At 43.7% G+C, this 21,980-nt stretch overlaps 1 protein-coding gene across 3 annotated transcripts in view; it reads left to right on the top strand.

The window, feature by feature from the left end:
* Positions 1 to 21,980, top strand: part of LOC139278942 (early endosome antigen 1) — a 1,017,310-nt gene that overhangs the window by 68,521 nt on the left and 926,809 nt on the right. For all 3 annotated transcript variants that reach the window (XM_070898220.1, XM_070898221.1, XM_070898219.1), the window contains exon 3: positions 21,700 to 21,828. In XM_070898220.1, the coding sequence (XP_070754321.1) occupies positions 21,700 to 21,828 (129 nt within the window). The remainder of the gene's footprint in view (positions 1 to 21,699; positions 21,829 to 21,980) is intronic.

Below are 21,980 nucleotides of genomic sequence, written 5' to 3'. Positions count from 1 at the left end.
GCTTACAACATTCAAAACAAGGTTGTTTTGTGCTGTTGATGTTCAGATTGGTGTCTGTTAAGACTTCGCAGTGCAATTAGTTTGTGAATCTTAAGGGGCCGAAATTGACCCCTGCCCGAAACGGGGCGCCGCACCCTGTTTCTCCTGTTTTTACTGCCGCGGTGGTTGAGGTGGTCTCTTGTGCGATATTCTGCTCGTTGGGGTTTTTTTTCAGGTGAACCGGAAGTTGCTCATAATGGGGGTGGAAGTGGGGCGGTGAGTACACTCTAGGGGCGTAGGTTGGGGTGGAGTGGAGCGGGCTCTGCTGTCTGTCAGCATGGCGCCGCGTCACCACTTCTCTCCCCTTCACTTAAAGGGGAAAGCCTGCATGATTTCTAAAGTTCGGTCCCTAAGAGAGAGTGCCAGGCTTGCCCGTTGGTGGCCCAGCTGAGCCCAGGGGCATAATTGTTGGCCCCACATGGCAATTTCTTTTTAGTATTTAATGTTTTACAATGTTATAAATCATTTATGGTTAGAAATGCATCTACGTATATTTCTGCATTTATGTCCACAGCACGATGTAATGATCAGCTCAATACTTTAATGGTTGAAATGTTTGTTACTGTTGTCTTTGGGCAATATCTGCTACAATGTCCAGGCAGCCATTTAGTTATCCTAGATTATGAAGTTGTAATACATAATGCTGCAATTGGTATTTGAAATACGTGAACAAATCAAAAAAGAATATGATTTAATCTCAAAAGATTTTATGATGGTCAGTTCTGAAGTCGTATTACATTGTCTGGCAGCTGCCCACGGTCATCAAAGGCTAGCAGGCAATATGATTTCTCCCCACCTTGACAACTTGCTTTATAGATGGTTGGAAGTTCAAGCTCTGAGTGGAGGTCAATAATTAAGCCTCTGCTCAGAACTTGAACCGACAACCATGAGTGTTGTCAAATGGTCATTTTGTCATGCATGGGACATGATGTTTCTATCATATCTCATGGAGTTGTGCTTCCTTAGCTTACCAGTGGAATAGCATTGGTCCTATAGGTTAGAATTATTTGCTGAGCCATATGCTGCTGGCTGCCAGATGATGCTGCAGAGATAAGTGGCAAATACTTGTCCCATTTGTTTTTTTCAGTTAACTGAAAGCATCTTTCCTTTGATCTATTGTGATAATTATGGTGGGGCAGCAGATAAATGTTCTTGTAGATTTTACTGGTATTTCATGAAGCTACAATCTTGGGGGAGGGTAAAGGGGAAGTACACTGTTAATCTATTCAGTTTTTTGATCAGTTACACAGTATGTTCAAACCCATATTGCAACTCAGTACTGTAACAGCATTTACCTATACATAAATAAAAGATTTTAACATACATTTAAAAACCTAATAAATTTGTTTTTAGAATGATTGAGTCTCATTCACATTAACAGATCATTGTGAAAAGGGTTAAAATGTAGAAGACCATGATTATTTTAGCAGATTAATGGGTTTACTTCACTGTTTTCCACAGAGATGACTGAAAGATACTTGGTCGAGCTGTTTAAGTGCTTCAACATGGTGTTCCTATTAGTTCTGATACCTGATCTGATCTTAATGTTACGGTGTATGAAAGATGGATAGATAATCCTGGCTGCCTACAGAGATTGATGGCTGGATTGATTGATCGCCTAATCATTTGAGGAAATGGGCCTGAAAATGAATGCAACTCTGCCCTTGGCTTTCAGGGAGAATTGCAAAGTTACAGGGTAATGTGCTAAGACAGGATTTCATTTGTACTTAATATGTAGTTATATGATCCTGTACAACAGCTAAATGAAAAAAAAAAGGAAATCAAGCTATATTGCTTACATTTAATTCTCAATTTGATACTTTTTGTGCAGGGAGATCTAATGAATTTCATACATGGAAATGTCTAACACTTTTTATACGGGTCTGTTGGGGTAGGGAAGAGAAGGCTATGGGTCACTGATTTGTCCTATTCACACAGTCTGTCATAATTCTGAAAGTGCTATCGAGTGATGAAACCCTGAAGGAACAAATTATATTCAGTTTGACTTTATATCGAATGATTTGTTACTTAATAATTTTTTGTGGGTTAAAATCAATTTCCAGTTGTAGGTGTCTTTTATCGTTACATCCTGAACAAATAGCCAATATACATGCAGTAGCTGTATTCTAGAAATTCCAATCTTTGGGGAAATTATGTTCACATAGCTCAGGTGGTGCAGAATGTTAGTGCACTGACATTTTATTACTTGCAATGGTATTTTTATTACTGACACTGGCAGGAAGGAGGATCTAGCCCAGTGATTTTCTTAATCTCAGACAGGGCCCTCTGTGGTAGTAAAGGCACATTCTCTCTCTGAATGAAGCGGTTGGGGTGGTGGTGCAGTGAAAGAGGAAGAATTGACCTGCATCTTTCTTAGCCCCTCTTTAGTTCTGAATAAATACAAAAGGAAGCTTACAAGTGCATTGTGCATCTAATTTTGTGCAAGAAAAGTAATAACTGGAATCTTCCAAAACCTGGGAGAGGGAGAAGAGCATCCAGTGTATTTTTTACGACATTGGGAATCTGCTGAAATGTATATTGTCTCCAGATACTGACTGTAGTGGAATGCAGTAGTGTTTTATGGCCCCAAAACTGCAGTTAAATTTTTTTATCTAATTATTATACCTTTGGTCATGGAGCTACATTTAAAATAAACATTTTTCACCTGTTTTCCTTGGATATGGGTGTGGTACTGGAGGACTGCAAATGTGACACCGCTGTTTTTTTAAGAGGGAGGGGAGGGGAGAGGAGGGGGATAAACCTGGCAACTACAGGCCAGTCAGCCTAATGTCAGCAGTGGGGAAACTATTAGAGACAATAGTCCAGGACAAAATTAATTGGCATTTAGAAAAGTATGAGCTTAATAAATGAAAGTCAGCACAGATTTGTTCGAGGCAAATCGTGTTTGACTAACTTGATTGAGTTCTTTGATGAAATAATGGAGAGGGTTGATAAGGGTAGTGCCGTTGATGTGTATACGTACATTAAAAAGGCATTTGACAAAGTACCATATAAAATTGTTTGCAAAATGAAAGATTAAAGGGACAGTGGCAGCATGGATACAGAATCGGCTCAGAGACAGAAAGCAGAGAGTAGTAAATGGTTGTTTATCAGAGAGATACACTGGTGTTCCCCAGTCGGTATTAGAACCATTGCTCTTTCTGATGTATATTAATGACCTGGACCTGGGTATAATTTCAATGGTTGCTGATGACACAAAACTCGGAAAACAATGAAGAGGATAGTAATAGACTTCTGGAGGACATAAACTGGTGAAATAGTCAGACACATGGCAGATGACATTTCATAGAGAAGTATGAAGTGATGCATTTTAGTAGGAAGATTGAGGGGAGGCAAACATAAGAACATAAGAAATAGGAGCAGGAGTAGGCCATTTGGTCCCTCGAGCCTGCTCCACCATTTCATAAGATCATGGCTGATCTGAACATGGACTCAGCTGCACTTCCCTGCCCGCTCCTCATAACGCTTTATTCCCTTATCGCTCAAAAACCTGTCTATTTCCACCTTAAATATATTCAATGACTGATAGAGAATTCAAGCTCTGCAGCCTGGCTGCAGTTTTGAAAAAACACAGGCCACATTGCATTAAGTCATCAATCAACTTGACATTTTAGGACCTTGGGTAGCGAGCCAATTAAAGGTTAAAAGACTTTCAATTGAGCCAATAAGGTCATAGAAGGCGCGTTCTTTTCTGTAAATTGAATCAGGTATAAGTACAGCCATTTTGGCCATGTGGTCTCAGAAGGACAAAGGCCTAACTTAAAGCCAGAAGCTTGTTGCTGCTGCCAGAATAAAATTACATTAAAACTACAACCGGAGTTTGTATTTCATTGGAAATTAAGAGATCTAACAATGACCCAACCTCCACAGCTCTTTGGGGCAGAGAATTCCACAGATTTACAACCCTCAGAGAAGAAATTCCTCCTCATTTCAGTTTTATTCTGAGACTATTGGCTCAATTTTGCCCAACCCCTTTGCACGCTGGAAACGGTGCCGGATAAAAGTCGCCCCATCCTGGCCGCTCTTCCGAGTCCCCGGAGTCCCAGAGTGGCATGCATTGTGAAGTGGTGGGGGCGGAGCAACAGGCCAGTGCCGAAAACAGTGCCGGCACCTGCGCGCATGCGCAGTGAAGTCTGCGCGCATGCTCCTGCCCTCCCAGCGCGTCCTGCGGGCTGTGAGCAGGACCCGATGCTCGCAGCCCCCATCCCCGGCCGAAGGGACGTCCCGATCTCGCCGCACCCTATCCCCGGCCGAGTGACCACCTGTACCGGTCGGCCGGCCCACTGAGTTCCCGGGCCGAGGTAGGACTTTAGTTTTATTTTTTATTCATTGATGGTTGTGCTTGAGAGTTTTGATTTGGCGGCGGGGGGCGGGGTGGGGGGGGCGCGAGAAAGAGGAGGAGAGTTTTGGGGGAGGGGAGGGGGGAGAAAGAGTGTTTGATTCTGGCATAAAGGTAGGACTTATATTTTTTTATTTGTTATTGATTGCTTATTACTTTTTGTGGTTTGTTTCGTGCTTTGTAAGTCTTGGTGCTTTAAATGTACTAACCTGCATCGATTTCTTAACCTGTCCACAAGGCTTTTCAGAGCTGGCCACATACGCTGACCTAAGTCGATTTGGAGTAAGTTTAAGCTGGCCAAAGTCGCATAAATAGCCAAAACTGGCGTAAGTGTCTGGGAATGCCCCCTTTTGGAAAAAAACGTAACTAAAAAAAATCGTACCTGACTGACTTACTCTGGAGCAAATCTTTTGGGGAAAATGGCATTTTTTAAACATACGCCAGAAAAAACAACTTGTTCCAAAAAATTTGATGCACGTCATGGCCAAAATTAGGCCCTATGTCCCTTAGTTTTAGTTTCCCCTATGAGTGGAAATCTCCTCTCTGCATCCACCTTGTTGAGCCCCCTCATTACCTTTATATGTTTTGATAAGGTCATCTCTCATTCTTCGGAACCTTAGTGAGTAAAGGCCCAACCTACTCAACCGATCTTCATAAGTCAACCCCCTCAACTCCGGAATCAACCTGGTGAACATTTTCTGAACAGCCTTCAATGCAAGTATATCCTTCCTTAAATATGGAGACCAAAACTGTATGCAATACTCTAGGTGTGGCCTTACCAATACCCTGTACAGTTGTAGCAGGACTTATCTGTTTTTATACTCTATCCCCCTTGCAATAAAGGCCAACATTCCATTTGCCTTCCTGATTACTTGCTGTACCTGCATACTAACTTTTTGTGTTTCACACATAAGGACCCCCAGGTCCCTCTGTACTGCAGCACTTTGCAATTTTTCTCCATTTAAATTACAATTTGCTTTTCTATTTTTTCTGCCAAATTGGATAACCTCACATTTTGCTACATTATACTCCCACCTGTCAAATTTTTGCCCACTCACTTAGCCTGTCTATATATCCCTTTGCAGATTTTGTGTGTCCTCCTCACAATTCTTTTCCCACCCATCTTTGTATCACTAGCAAACTTGGCAATACAAACTAAATGGTACAATTTTCAAGGAGGTACAGGAACAGAGAGACCTGCAGGTATATGTACACAAATCTGTGAAGGTGGCAGATGGAGAAGGCTGTTTTTTTTTTTAAAAAAGCATATGGGATCCCTGGCTTTATTAATGGAGGAATAGAGTACAAAAGCAACTGGACTTTTAGGAAGCACTCGTTAGGCCTCAGCTGCGATATTCTGGGCACCATACTTTAGGAAGAATGTTAAAGCCTCGGAGTGGGTGCAGGAGAGGTTTACTGGAATGGGATGAGGGACTTCAGTTATGTGGATAGACTGAAGAAGCTGGGGTTGTTCTCCTTAGAGCAGAGAAGATTAAAAGGAAATTTGATAGCGATGTACAAAATCATAATGGGTTTTGATAGAGTTGATAAGAAACTATTTTCAGTGGCAGAAGGGTCGATCACCAGAGGATACAGATACAAGGTGATTCGTAAAAGAACCAGAGGCGCCATGAGGAAATATATATTTTTTTACCCAGTGAGTATTGTGATCTGGAATATACCACCTGAAGGGATGGTGGAAGCAGATTCAATAGTAACATTCAAAAGAGAAATTGGTCGACCTACCGCCCGTGTACCGCCAAAAATGTGATTTTGGTCAAAAAACCACCTACATACCGCTCAGCGGCTTATTCGTCATTGACATACCGCCAAGCGGTATGCAAACCGTCCGCCATGCAGGACTGCCCACATACCGCCCAAAAAATCCGATTTTCATCGCATACCACTGACATACCACTGGAGCTGCATACCGTCTGGAAAAGGTGGTTTTACACGATATTGAATGTGCGTAGTGCACGGATCCGCCATTTTGGAAATCAGGAACTGTCAGCGAAAGCAGCACCTCTATTTCTGAGCTGAACAGTGATTTTACAGTACGATTTGATTGGAAACGGTATTTTTATTGTTACTGAGTAACTTATTAAGATGGAAGGCATTTTACGTATATTTGTTTCATTGAAACATATTGTGGAGATTTAAAAAGAATGGGGCCTGTATTATCTCAGCCTGTATTGCTGACAACTCGTCTAATGGAGGAACTAGATGTGAGAAAGTTTAATGAGCAGAGGTATAAGGGTAATGGAGGAGGTCGCAGACTCGAGGGGGAGGAGGCCTTACCTGCAAAGAATTTTCAGGGAGAAGCGTACATACTTGGACCTGACTGATCGACAGTGCATTTGAAGGCTGCGCTTTCGAAAAGAGCTTATTAAGGCAGACCTGCAGCCCAGTACCGCCAACATTACTGCACTCCCTGGAGATGAAGGTGACTGTGGCACTTTCCTTTTATGCATATGGCTCTCTTCAGACATTAGCTAGGGACATATGCTCTGTTTCTCAGTACGCTACTCATCGGCAACTGAAGCACTGTATGCTTCCCGGATGGAATTTATAAACTTCCCAATGACCAGGGAGTGAGAGGGCTTTGGGATTTGCACGCATTGCTGGCTTCTCCAAGGTGTAGGGTGCTATTGACTTAACCCATATTGCCCTGCGAGCATCATTACAGGAGGCGGAGGTGTACCGAAACCGTAAGGGATTTCACTCTCTCAACGTGCAGCTCGTATGCGACCATACACAGCGCATAATGGCAGTGAATGCCAACTTTCCAGGGAGCATCCATGATGCGCACATTTTGTGTGAGAGCACTGTGTCTGACCTGTTGAAGTCTGAGCCACAAGGTAAATGCTGGATGCTTGGGGACAGAAGGTATGGTCTCGTCACCTGGCTCTTGACCCCCCTGCGGAACCCTCGCACAGAACCCGAGCCACATTGCCACATGTACCATAATTGAAAAGACAGTTGGAGTGCTGAAGCAGTGCTTTCGATGCTTGAACCACTCTGGAGGCAGGCTACAATACCACCCTGAGCAGGTTTTCATTTCAGTGGTGTGCTGTATGTTGCATAATTTAGCAATCATGCAGGGACAGGAATTGCCACAGGGGACTGCAGAACCACCTGAGGAGAGAGTGCAGGAGATGGAGGAGGAAGGAGAGGAACTAAGGGGGAGGAAGATGACTCTGAGCTTGCAGATAAACCCATGGCACCATCCCCCCGCCGCCCCAACACCATGGAGGGCACGCGGAATGTATGTCACTGCAAAATTGTTACGTTAGCTCATAAAGGAATGCTTTGCTTGAATGTGGAGAGCTTTCTTTTTGGACCCTGATGACTGTTACCCCCAAAAGTTTGACACTGTACAAGAGTGCTTAAATTCAATTCAAACGTTTATGTAAAAATGTCAAAACTACAACAATTTTAAACTTCTAGCAAAACAACTTTAATAACTAACACAATTTTTACAACTTTAATAAACTTTTACAAATCAAACTTCAGTTACAACAAAAAGACTCATTACTTTCCTCGGCCACGCCCGCGTGCTACACCACCTTTGGGACTATTCCATACCCCCCCTTTTTTACTCCCGTCCTTCCCTTTCCCAGTGCCCCTGGGCATGGACCTCCCTGTGTTGATACCAAGCCGGCGTGCAGTACCCCCCCCCTCCCCCCAAGTGCCGTTGCTGTCATTGGGGGACAGACATTGCAGGCGCAATAAATGGGGCCTCGGGAGAAGCTCGCGGTGTGGAAGGCGAGGCTTCAGGGCTGGAAAGTAATGTTCGCTCCCCACCTTCCGGTGCAGTCAACCTGGCTACTATGGCACGGGGGGGGTTCCGTGCCATGTCCCGATCTCATCGATTGCCGCGTGGCTTAGACGGCTTTGGCGGTTTGCTCCATCGCGGCGATCATGCGCAACCTTTCCTCTGACTGCCGCTCTGATGGAGACATGATGTTTGTGGCGATTGTAGTCATGGCCTTGAGCAGCTCTTGACCTATGTTGATGCTGGCCTGTGACAGATGCACCATGTCCTGGTCCACGCCTATATCAACCAACCTTTCCTGTACCAACCTCCGTCGCTGCGGCAAAGCCGCTGCAACGCTGGGGGTGCCTTGCTGTGCTCCGCTCGGTCCGACAGAATCAGAGGAGCCATGGGGGAATCCCCTGAATAGAGACTGGTGGTGGATATTCCAGCTGACTCGCATGGAGCTGGTGTATTCTCCTCCATCTGCACCCGCATCTCTACTGGCTCCAGGATCAGCAGCTTTTCCTCTTCTTCATCTCTGCCAGTGGTGAAATCAGGAGCGGGCTGGCAGAGATGGAGGCAATGGATCTGTCATCTATGTCGATGTGGTCTGAATCATCGGAGTCTGGAAGTACAAAACAACATTTAAAAAAGCTTGGCACCAGGGGGCGAGGTCAGCATTACATGAGTACACCGTGCACTGGAATATTGGTGGCTGGTGTGCAACGGCCACCACACATTTAAAAAAAAAAAAAAAATCCATACACGGGCATCTTCCATTCTTCAGGATGTAGTTCAGGACCTTAGGTCCTTCATTGAAACACCTGTGAACTCATCCTTTTTTGGCATGGAAGCAAGTCATCCTCGATGCGAGGGATTGCCTATGATGATGATGATGATGACACGGTACAGTGACTTATCACAGTCTTACTTAAATGTCCACCACTGCTGCAGTACTGCATTACATATCGCAGACAGACAATACATGTATGCATTGCGTTACATGCCCCCAACATTGCAGTACATCATGAGGCCAACATTACAGTGCAATAAACTTGCATTACTTCAGGCCAACATTGCAGTTACTGTAACATTACATGACATGAGACGATCGCAACACAGACTGCATTTTATTCAACTTAACATCTTGTGTGAGTGGGTCAGCTCCAATGCCGGTGGTGGCACGGTTGCTATCCCCAACCAGGGACAGGACGTGGATCTCAATGTCAGTAAGAGGCTCCTGGGTTGTGGGTCCTCCCCTTGTGCGCCGCTGATGGGCTACTATTGCAGATGTTGTCTTCTGCAGAAAGTAAAAATCTTCAATCCATTTAACATCACGCGCACACATTCCAAAAAAGCACTGCGTTGATCCTCTTGTCATTGCCTGAAAAGCACGACTACATTGGCATAACCTTAAGATATATAACATCATCCGTCTGACATTGAACCTACATTTACATGGTACATGGTAGCACATGTGCGAGGGGGGGGGGGATGATTAAATAAAATCATTACTTGCTCTTACTACCCTCACCCAGTCGTTCCACCTCTTATGGCACCTTTCCCTGGTGCGTACCATGGTACTTTTAGAGGACACGGCCTCCCCGATCTCGTTCCATATTCGCTTGTACTCCTTTTGGGGGGGGGGAGTTTTCCACGACCATCCTTCGTTAGCTCAGAGTACCTCTCTGTTATATGTTCCAGAAGGGCAGGTAACTCCGGCTCATCGAAGGCAGGTGGCTTCAACCTCTCCTCCTTCTCGATGTTCCTGCGCTTTGATTTCTTTTTTAACATTGCCTTTATCTTTCTATTTTTATGATTTTTGCCTTGTTAAATATCTCTTAATCTTCAAACTGAAGAATTACTAGTTGTTAGGAATATATTTACAGCTATGTAATTTTCAAGTAACTGGCCGTTGACTAGCTTGCTGCACCTTCTCACTCTCTCTCCTTCCTCTTCATCTCACTGCACATGTGCAGGTGACCCCTGACCCCTGAAATCACGGGTAAAACGCTTGTTTTTTAAAAAAAAAAGAAAAAAAAAATTTGCGCATGCGCAGTTCAATGCCACATCGAACAGAAAGTCCATCTGGTTTGACAACGAGGATACATATTGCCCGATGCAGACCGCCGAAAATATTTTGACCAATTTTGTCCTCTTCAGTCTCAGCGGTGTGAAACGATGCATCACCGGCATACCGCCGAGAAATGGGCGGACCTTACGCATCAACTAATTTTGGTTCCTTGAAGGGGAAAAATACAGGACTGTGGACTTAGAGCAGGGGAGTTGGATTAATTGGATAGATCTACCAAAAGAGCCGGCACAGGCTGAATGGCCTCCTTCTGTGCTGTATCATTCTATACTTCTACAGTCCTCCACTTTGCTTTGTGATGCTGGAACTGGTTGACACCACTCACCATCACAATCATCATTGGCAGTCCCTTGGAATCGAGAAAGACTTGCTTCCACTCTAAAAATGAGTTCTTAGGTGACTGAACATTTGAATACGAGAATTACAGTCTCTGTCACAGGTGGGACAGACAGTCGTTGAGGTAAAGGGTGGGTGGGACTGATTTGCCGCACACTGCTTCCGCTGCCTACACTTGGTTTCTGCCTGCTCTCGGCGATGAGACTCGAGGTGCTCAGCGCCCTCCCGGATGCATTCTCCAGCATCCACTCACCAAGTAACTATTGGCCACGCCTCTCCATTAGATTGTAGAGAAAACTCTTTTATACGTGTGGTGACTTCTTTCCATTATTTTGTTTGTGTTTCAAAGAGATGCACCCGATTATTAGGGCAGTCTAACAGAAAAAAAATCACCCTCACTGTTATTGGAATGACTCCATCTGTGTATTGTACATTTTTTATTTAAAATTAAAACTTGCCTCTGTTTGCCAACTACTAAACGAACATGATAATCAAGATACATGTTGAGGAACCATGTGATGCAATCTATACATTTGAGACTGAAGAGGGTCCTCCATTTATTTGTGGTTTCCTTACTTGTGATCAACAGTTATCTCGGATATTGTGTACTCTTTCCTGCATGTGATCACCCCAAATTTAGTGAGGTATTTGTCTCCTTTTTCTGCCAATTTTCTTCTTCAAGGCAATTACTCTCTTGCTGAGATTAATCTCATCCAGCTGGCTATTCTTCATACGGTGGCCTTGAAAGAGACCATCTGTAGGCAATTCGACTATGGTGGTCATTAAAGCTGAGCTTGATTCTGTCCTTACCCAATCTATACATACATGCACTGTTAGCAGGGGATGCTGGATAGTGATGAGCAGGAATCCTGCCAATTTCCCCCTCTCCAATCCAAGGGCACTAAGGTCAACTGCAGTGTTCCCATGGCTGCCCACCAAGATCAACCGAGCCAGCACCAATTGAAACTGAAAGCCTTGAGGTAGTAGATTCTTAACCACATTTGAGAATTTTGCACTCGCCAAGATAAAACATGTTGGTGCTAGAAATGGAATATAATATTTTCCACTTTAGACATCCAGTGTCTGCATCAAGCGCTCCAACTCAGGCATAGCACAGAGTAAAGATCCCTCAACACCACTCCAATAATGTGCCTGTGCCTCAATTTAGAAGAGCCTTTAATGTACCATTGTTGCAATTGGATTTTCTCTGAGAAATGGCCAATTTGTTGCTAATTAGTGTTACATTCATGATAATTTTGTGTTGTGGGCTTGAGGATATAGATTGAGACTTTTAAAACTCTTTTCATATAGGACCTTTACAGCTGGAAGACGGAGGAGAATTTTTAATCACAATAGTCTGGACTGGATTTGAGCCCAGCTCCGAGAGATGTGTGGCTGGCATTGAATCCATTGCACCATGACTAAGTTTAGGGTTTCAATTTAAAGGTCTTGCATCTCCTGTGGCCAAGTGGTTGGACAGCCAGCCAGATCTGAGACTTCTGCCAATGCCAGTAATCACTGCCAATGATCAGTATTGATCACTTATTATGCTGTAAAAAGATAACTTCTGAATGCACCAGCCCTAACTTCTTCAGCCATCTTTAGTGCGGAATCAGTGGGTAAGCACCCCGATTCACACCGTTGCAGTCATTTCAATGCCGAGTCTATTGGCGAGGACTCCAATAGCGCTCCCCCTGTGGAGAAGCAGGGTATCTCTGACAACAATTTCTGGATTTCCATGTTAAACTGCACGTGGGTACTCCAGAAGTTGCTGTCAGATTTACTCCATTACAACAGTGAGCACTGATAGCCTCGCCATTATTCTCATCGCAGATTCTGGACCATTATGTTTTTATTGCGATCCAGCTGAACGCGAGCTATTAAGAGTGAGGAATGCCAACATTTTGAAGAGGAAAATTATTACCTGCAACATCATGCAGCATTCAAATCAGTGGATTTAAACGTACTATGCTGTAGACTTTTAGGGCCCAAGTTTCTGCCCTCTGTAAAAACGGCGCACCTCCATAAGGTGACCCGACTTTCTGGAATAAAAAAGGCGCCGAAAACTTACCTTGTGATTCTCCGAACTCCTCAGGACGTCTTCGGCCTCGGCGTGGCGCAGCACAAGGGGTTGGGGGCGGAGATAGGTCCCGGTGCCGAAAACCATGCCGGGACCTCTGCACATGCGTGCTAGAGTGCGCGCATGTGCAGTAGCTCCTCGGAGCCCGAATCTCTGACGCTGCGTGGGAGGGGCCCGAAGCCCTGGCCGAATGGGCTCACCGGGCATTGAAGATCGGGACTCTGGCTTCCCTCCCGTTCAGCCTCCCCCCCCCCCCCCCCCCCCCCCCCTTCCCATTCAGCCCTTCGCTCATCTCCCCCCCCCCCCCCCCCCCATCCCTCGCTGTCAGAAACACAGACACTGACAGAGATAGAGAGAGAGACACTGGGGCGGGGGGGCGGTGGGGGGGGGGGGGGCTCTGTCCCAGCACTCTGTTGGAGGGCTCCCAGTGCTGCAGTAGGTGAATAGAAACTTAATTTTTTATTTATTGATTGATTTATAAATGTAGGCAAGGTTTTTCTGAGCGTACAAAAATCTACACTTACTCCATTCTAAGTTAGTTTGGAGTAAGTTTTCGCTGCCTAAACTTGCAAAACAAGCGTAAGTGGCTGGATACGCCCCTTTTGGAAAAAAAAAACTGTTCTAAAACAAAACTATTCTAACTCATTAGAATTGGAGCAAACTAAATGCCGAGAATTGCAATTTCTAAGATACTCCATTCTAAACTAGTTGCTCCAAAAAAATAGCAACTCAAGCCAAAACTTGAGCCGTGGCTCTTCAGAGTGCAGGAAATTAGACATGCTGATTTTAATGAGCAGACTTATGCTGTTGCTAATACCAGTCCCACTCTTTCACAGTCCTGCCATTCCTCTCCCCGCCCCAATGTATAGAGTAAGTGTTGAGTCTTGAACTTGAACAGTGGCGGAGTAAGCTTCTGGATTGGTTCTGGTGCTGAGAAGAAGGAGCCGTGTTAATGATTTTGGGGCTGTGGGCATGCCCCTGCCATATTTCAGAACTCTCAGACCAATGCCACTTTAAGCTAACCACTGGGAGATAAGAGTGAATCAGCCTAAAATGGCATTCCATTTTTGATCAAACCCCCCTGCTCCCCCCCCCCACCCCACCCCCCCAACCCCACCCTTAACAGTATGAAGTGTCTAGACTCTGCTTGTTACCTTACTACGCTACCAGAATCCATTCATTTGAAGAGCAAATTGCAGACGTGAGCGCATGTCGCACCACTGATGTGCTGCCCTGCCCATTTTGGCAAAAACAGATTCAAAATTAATCAGTTTTCCAATAAAGTAAAATGTAGTTCCATAAAATGTTCTTTCTTGTCAAATTACTCTCTTAATAGAATTTTAATTTTATTCGGCAGACCTGATATATTTGTATATAGATCAAAGAATACTAAATTACAAAAACTAGATTATAGAACAGTAACATGAATGATTCCAAAATTAATGAATTTAGCATTTTCAAGTTGCGGATTTAACCTTTACAATTACAGCCAGCTGTGTGTGAATATGTACTCCTTTAAGTTATGTTTATATAGTGTATATGTTTGTATTAAAAAGTTAAATGTGTGAACCATGAATGTTAATTGAGGCCATTTATGTGTAAATGAGCCATGCATTAAAAGCATTAATTCATGTATAGCGATATCTTAATGAGTTCAGACAGTTCTAATGAGTGTTATTTTACACCCTTACCAGAAATATCAAGATTATCAGTACTTCAAATAATAGAATTTATGGCTATTTCCTCTAATAATGAGTAAATTGTATTTTCTAAAGTGGCATTGTTATATTCCTTTTTTTGTTCCTATGTGGTGCCTTTCCTGAAATGTTTGGATATAGATATACATGAGAATATAGCCATATATTTAATTTGCACAACCCATCTGTTCTAATTGGGTTTTGCAGGCTTAAAAGCATTTATTAAATCCATTTTGACCTCTGGGATGTACGATTATGTAAGGAATATAGGATTTGAGGTACCAGCCACAGAAATTGTCAGTGTACAACCTTATTGCAATAAGTTTCTTTGTTCAATGGTGTTTAAACCAGAGTTTGTTACTTATTTTCTGGCTGCATTGTATGCTGATTTGAGTGAGGCATATTAGAGCAGGATAATACTGACTGTTAGCTGGTATCAATTTGATTTCCTCAAGCTTGATCTGTGTTCAAAACCTCAGCATCCTATTTGACCCTGAGCTGAACTTCTGACCCCATATCCTCTCCATCATCATCATAGGCAGTCCCTCAAAACCGAGGAAGACTTGCTTCCACTCTAAAAGTGAGTTCTCAGGTGGTTGTACAGTCCAATGCGAGAATTACAGTTTCTGTAACAGGTGGGGCAGACAGTGGTTGAAGGAATGGGTGGGTGGGGAGTCTGGTTTGCTACACGCTCCTTATGCTTTCTGCGCTTGGTTTTTTCATGTTCTCAGCAACGAGACTTGAGGTGCTCAACGCCCTCTCGGATGCTCTTCCTCCACTTTGGGCAGTCTTGGGCCAGGGATTCCCAGGTGCCAGTGGTGATGGTGCACTTTATCAAGGAGGCTTTAAGGGTGTCCTTAAAACATTTCCTCTCCATCACAAAGATCGCTTACATCCACCTCTGTAACAATACCCGTCTCCACCCCTACCTCAGCCCATCTGCTGCTGAAACTCTCATCCATGCTTTTGTTGCTTCCAGACTCGACTATTTTAATGTTGTCTTGGCTGGCGCCTCATCTTCCACCTTCCATAAACTTGCCCTCTGGGAACCCAGCGGCACTAACATAAGTCTGGTGCAATACAAAAGTTCATAGTAAAAACCGTCTATTCGAAAGACAGATACACTTTCCTTAAAGGGGTCGTTGAAGATGAAAGACTCTAAATTCAAACTATCCCAGATGTCACCTTATAGAAATGTTCTACTTTCACTTTTGTATTGCACATTGCAAATGGAAATGGTCTATTCAAGGATAGTCATTAAAAACAATGGGCCGTAATTTGCGGCTCCTGCGGGTGTGTACGAAGGCCAGGATTTCGCCAACAGAGGTGAGTTCGATGCGGGCGGCATTGGTGCAGCGTGGGGAAACCTGTTTCGATGTGCAACCCGCCCTCTCCCTTCAATCTTCCATGGCTAGGGCTTGTTAAGCCAGCTTTGCGGGTTTCCTGGCCAATTAACTGGAAGTGGGTCTGATGATGTCATCTGATGACACGTCATCAGCCGGGTTCCTTAAAAGGGACCATTCCCAACTTTTTTTTTTGACAGTTCTTCTGTCAGTGTTTTGCAGCATTGAGCTACTGCAAACACTGACGAACCCTGCACAAAGGTGCACGGCTGCACCCAGGCTCTCCCATCACTCTCTCCAGGTGCTTATGGAGGGAGTCACGGCACTCGGGGAGTTTCTCTTCCCTTCTAATGGACAGAAGAGACCTCTCCCAGGTGACCAACGCAGCCTGGTTGTACATTGCACAGGAAGGCACAAACAGGGCCTTGAGGACCAGGCTGCATTGGCCAGCTCCTCAATGGTCTCAGTAGATCACAAAACGTTACTGCACTGCCACACTCAACCTCATCCTGCTGTGCCACTCATCACATCCCCATCACTCTGCCTTCCCTACTCTACTCCTGCACATCCTTACTCACACCAACTTACCTTGCATCTCCACCCATCCCCCCCCCCTCTACATTATCAGTTCCCCATCTCACTAGTCACCCCTCACACTCGCCCTCATCCTTGTCCAATCATGCCAACTAACAACACACAAGGGTAGGCACTTGGATCCTTTAATCAATGTTCATACATAGATAATGTTGATGTATTGTCAAATATTGAAATCTTTACTTTGAGCACTTTGCGTTCTTGGACAGATTTGTGAACACCTTTGGAAGTGGCTTACTGAGTTGTAGTGAATGGTGAGACATAAGGGTACCCCCCCACAATGGTCATGAGTGTGAAAGGAATGGGTTGCACATTGCAGGGATGCTTTATGGAGCTGGTGTGGGCATCATGTGGCAGTCAGGATGAACAGCATGAAGTGAAGTAAATGTGGCCGTGGTGAGGCCATCAGTGTCCACCCGGGCAGCAATGTGGTTGGGCGTTGATGCCCTGTGTGCTGTGCAGCATCAGGTGATTGTGAAGAAAGTTGGTGGTGATGCTGGTGTGTTTAGTGATGGTGTTGAGGCTGATCGTTGTGAGGTTCTGAGGACCAAGATGAGATTTTTTCAAGGGCGCCAATGCTGCTGGAATAGATGGCAGGTGAGGTTGAGATGACCAAAACGTCCTGTCAGTGGTGAGAGAGGTGGCTCCAAGGAGGTGGCAATGATTGCAGAATTCACTGCAAACACTTCCAAAGTGCATTCAACTCAAAAGTCTTCCAAATCCTGAAGGCTTTAGATTCCTACATTGGAAAGTGAACAGCTGTGAAATGGTAGCTTTTATACCATTTCTGCAGCTGTTAACTAGCCAAAGCAATAGAGAGTCACTGAGAACCCAATTCCACTTACCTGGCATGTTCACTGAGGCATGGCAAACCTGTCAAAAGGTTGGTAAAATTGTAAGTGCTTGCTTTTAAGCCTCTTAACTAGCATTTAAGTACCTGTAAGTTTATTTTTCACAATTTAATTTTTGTTTTAAATATTTAATTCAATGCTATTTTAATTAATTTTAAATATGTAATGTTTTAAAAAATTTATTTCGAGTGTAGATGTATTCTTTTGGGTATTCCCATTCATAACTTGCAGAGTTTCCGTACACCCCGGACCACAAGGTACGCGGGCATTTTAATTGTGGATCGGAGACATTTTCGGCGGAAATCCTCCAACCGCAAATTCAAGTCCATTCAGTCTGGTGATTAGTTAATCCTAGAATAGTACAACACAGAAGGTCATCCAGCCATTGAGTCTGTGCCAGCTCTTTCGAAGAGCAATCTAATTAGTCCCATTCCCCTGCTTTTTCCCCATATCCTAAAAATTTTTTCTCCATTGTATTTATCCAATTCCCTTTTGAAAGTTGCTATTGAATCTGTATCCACCAACCTATCAGTCAGTGCGTTCCAAATCTTAGCCATTCGTTGCGTAAAAGTTTTTCCTCACGTTGCCTTTGGTTCTTTTGCCACTCACCGTAAATCTGTGCCCTCTGGTTATCGACCCTTCAGCCATTGGAAACAGTTTCTCTTTATTTACACTATCTAAACTCTTCATGATTTTTAACACCTATCAAATCTCCTCTTAGCCTTCTCTGCTCTAAGGAGAACGACCCCAGCTTCTCCAGTCTATCCATGTAACTAATCCCTCATCCCTAGAACTATTCTAGTAAAATCTCTTCTGTACCCTCTCCAAAGCCTTCATGTCCTTCCTAAAGTGTGGTTCCCAGAATTGGACGCACTGTTCCAGCTGGGTCCAAACAAGTGTTTTATATAGGTTTAACATAACGTCTTGGCTTTTGTACTCTGCCTCTGTCTATAAAGCCTAGGATCCCATATGCTACATTAACTGCTTGGTTATCTTGTCCTGCCACCTTCAAAGATTTGTGTACAAACACCCCCAGGCGTCTTCTTGCAACCCCTTTAAAATTGTATAATTTAGCATGTATTGCCTTTCCTCATTCTTCCTACCAAAATGTATCACTTCACACTTTTCTGCATTGAATTTCATCTGCCCATTCCACTGGCCTGTCTGTCCTCTTCAAGTCTATTACTATATTCCTCATTGTTTACTACACTTCTAAGTTTTGTGTCATCTGCAAATTTCTAAATTGTGCCCTATACCCACAAGCCCAAGCCATTAATGTACATCAAGAACAGCACTGGTCCTAGTACTGAACCTTGGGGAACACCATTCTACACCTCCCCCAGTCTGAAAAGAGGCCATTCGCCACAACTTTGTTTTCTATCCCTTAACCAATTTTGTATTTATGCTGCTACTGCCCTTTTTATCCCATGAGCTTCAATTTTGTGAACGAGTCTAATATGTGGTACTTTATCAAACGCCTTTTGAAAGTTCGTATACACAAGATCAACGACACTGCCCTCGTCCACCCTCTCTGTTCCCTCATCAAAAAACTCAATCAAGTTAATCAAACATGATTTGCCCTCAACACATCCATGCTGACTCTTTTCTTCGCCAATGCTTGTCCAAGTGACTGTTAATTTTTTCCTGGATTATTGTTTCTAAAAGTTTCCCCACCGCCGATGTTAATGTGACAGTAATTTTGAAGAGAATATCAGTTTAACTTTCTTTGCTCAGAAATACTTCGCATGGCCAAAGAAATATACAATGCGAGGAGTAGACATGTCAACTGATGGGCAATTCAGAATTACAATGCTGCTGAGGGGTTCACCTGCCTCACTAAAGATGCAGCTGTTACATGTCCTTTACAACCATTACTTTTCAATATAACGACTGAGTTTTCCCCAGTATATCTCCATTAGGTACAGTTCAAACGTCAAATAATTGGTCTATAACATTTTGAAAGCTCTCAATCACATGGTGACTAAAGCAGTGATGCTATTTCTCATTGCTGTGATGTGCCATCATACTGCGCTTGCGTCACTATAAAATAGCATTAAACTTACAAAAATCTGAACATTAAGTACCCAGTAAAGTTTTTAAAAAGTTGTTCACCTTGAAACCAGTAATACAGTACTGTTGTTCAATAATTTACTTGCGACTGGGGCACTAGCAGAAAGGTAGGCATGAGGATACCTGAAGGCCTTTACCGTCACGATGAAATGAAGCAAGTACTAACTGTTGGACTTTCAGTTTTGTTCTTTTCCCTGAAAATCCTTCTATTGTGTCAATTAAGCAGATGGTTTCCTGGAAATATGCCTTAGCCTCAGTGACCAAACTAATTTGAACTAGATTTCCATTCATCCACATTCATTTTCTGCTTACCAAACAGTTGGCTGTGTGAATTAAATCCATTAAAAGCACATTTATAACAAATTACATTCGCAAGAATGTTGTCCTTTGGCATTGTAAAACGTGCACGGGGATGACACATTTGATTGCAAATATGGTCAACTCTACCTTATTAACGTACTCGGAAAGACTTAAGAAAATGTTACTAAATAGATTACTTCACGATTGTTTGCTTTACATTTATCAGCTCATTAAGTGAATGGGTGAGCAAATATATTCATCATCATCATCATAGGCAGTCCCTCGGAATCAAGGAAGACTTGCTTCCACTCCTGAAGTGAGTTCTTTGGTGGCTGAACAGTCCAATACGAGAGCCACAGACTTCGTCACAGGTGGGACAGATAGTCGTTGAGGGAAGAGGTGGGTGGGAATGGTTTGCCGCACGCTCTTTCCGCTGCCTGTGCTTGATTTCTGCATGCTCTCGGTGTTGAGACTCGAGGTGCTCAGTGCCCTCTCGGATGCACTTCCTCCACTTAGGGCAATCTTGGGCCAGGGACTCCCAGGTGTCAGTGGGAATGTCGTACTTTATCAGGGAGGCTTTGAGGTGTCCTTGTAGCGTTTCCGCTGCCCACCTTTGGCTCGTTTGCCGTGAAGGAGCTCCGAGAAGAGCGCTTGCTTTGGGAGTCTCGTGTCTGGCATACGGACTATATGACCTGCCCAGCGGAGTTGATCGAGTGTGGTCAGTGCTTCAATGCTGGGGATGTTAGCCTGAAAGAGGACGCTGATGTTGGTGCGCTTGTCCTCCCAGGGGATTTGTAGGATCTTGCAGAGACATCGTTGGTGATATTTCTCCAGCAGCTTGAGGTGTCTACTGTACATGGTCCATGTCTCTGAGCCATACAGGAGAGTTGTACAGCAAATATATTACACATGCATGGAAAGCTTTTTTGAGCCATATGTATTGTGCCTGAGCCAGACAGGTTAATTGTTTTTACGCTAAAAAGTGATCTTGACGAGGGTGCAGTAGATAGACACCTGCATCATTTGGCAAAGCTCAAGGGTACCAATAACATTAACTTGTATTTATAGAGAGCCTTTAACACAGGAAAATGTTCCAAGACACTTTACAGGAGCATAAGGCCAAATTTGACATTGAGCCAAAGAATGAGATCGTAGGACAGTAGATTAAAAGCTTGGTCAAAGAGATCAGCTTTAAGGAGTGCCTTGAAGGAGGGGAGAGATAGGGACGGAATTCCAGAGCTTGGGGCCGAGATCGCTGAAGGCATGGCTGCCAGTGGTGAGCTGAAACAAGTGGGCAGGATGCACGAGTCCAGAGTTGGAGGAATGCAGAATTTTTGAAGGGTTTATAGGGCTCTTTTTCGCTTTCTCTTTTTCGCTTTGTCTTTCTCTTTTATTTTCTCTCTCTCTCTCTCTCTCTCTCTCTCTCTCACGCTTTCTTTCCTTCTCTTTTTCTCTCCTTTCTTTCCTTCTTTCCTTCTCTTTCTCTTTCTTTCTCTTTCCTTGTTCCTTTTTCTTCTTTCTTTTTTTCTTTCTCTCTTTCTCTTTCTCTTTCGTTCCTTCTCGTTCCTTCTCTTTCTTTCTTCTTTATCTTTCTCTTTCTTTCTCACTTAAAAAAGGATTCAAACCACAATCTCTGCAGCTTGCTCAAGCCCAGAGTGGCAAATCTCTGATGGCTGGGAACTGTGGGTTGGGATAAGTGAAGTTGCATTTTGTTTGGTCTGTCTACAATTTTGGATCCCACAGCTGCCGTACTCGACATTGCCATATCCTGGAACTCTTTCTCCAGCATAATCCCCCAAAGCTGCCAAGCCCTGCGACCCCACGCTATTGCCAGGCCCTAGGAATCACTCTGTTACATGACTATATTTTTTTTCTAAAAAAGTGCATACTCCGATCCGCTGTGCTCAATGTCATGAGGGATATGCTAGTGTGTGTGCAGATTAAATATAAATGTGTGGATGTGTCTGTGGTATATGTCCTAAAACAAACCCAGAGGACATTTTTCTAGTTGCATCTTGACAATGCTCGAAACATCCATTTATTCCTACTCTTTGCATTCTATCCTTTATTTGCCTTTCAAGTGTTCACTAATAATATGTCTTAGATCTAAGTCTGGTATTGTCAAGATAAGTTTAATACTAGAATTTCTACATATTGCTTACTTTTCCTTGTTTGTTTAGTTGAAGGTGCAGATTCTGCAGTCTTACATCAATGACTTAAGTGAACAAAATGATGTCCTGGTTCAGACAATGGAGGAACTTGAAAGAGAAGCCAGTCGAAGAGTAACTTCTCTGGAAGCAGACCTGCAGGTAATCAGAAACATTGAATCCTTGAAGACTGTAGCCATAGGTCTTTTACTTTCCAAAACGATTTGATTATGATCCAAAGGGAAGTGATTCAGAACATAATGTACAAACTGCTGTAGGTGAAAACTGTACATTAAGATAGATCAAAGTTTCAT

The sequence above is a fragment of the Pristiophorus japonicus genome, chromosome 13 (assembly GCF_044704955.1).
Source record: "Pristiophorus japonicus isolate sPriJap1 chromosome 13, sPriJap1.hap1, whole genome shotgun sequence".
In the NCBI taxonomy this organism is placed as follows: domain Eukaryota; kingdom Metazoa; phylum Chordata; class Chondrichthyes; family Pristiophoridae; genus Pristiophorus; species Pristiophorus japonicus.
This window is presented reverse-complemented; position numbering and strand designations above follow the sequence as displayed.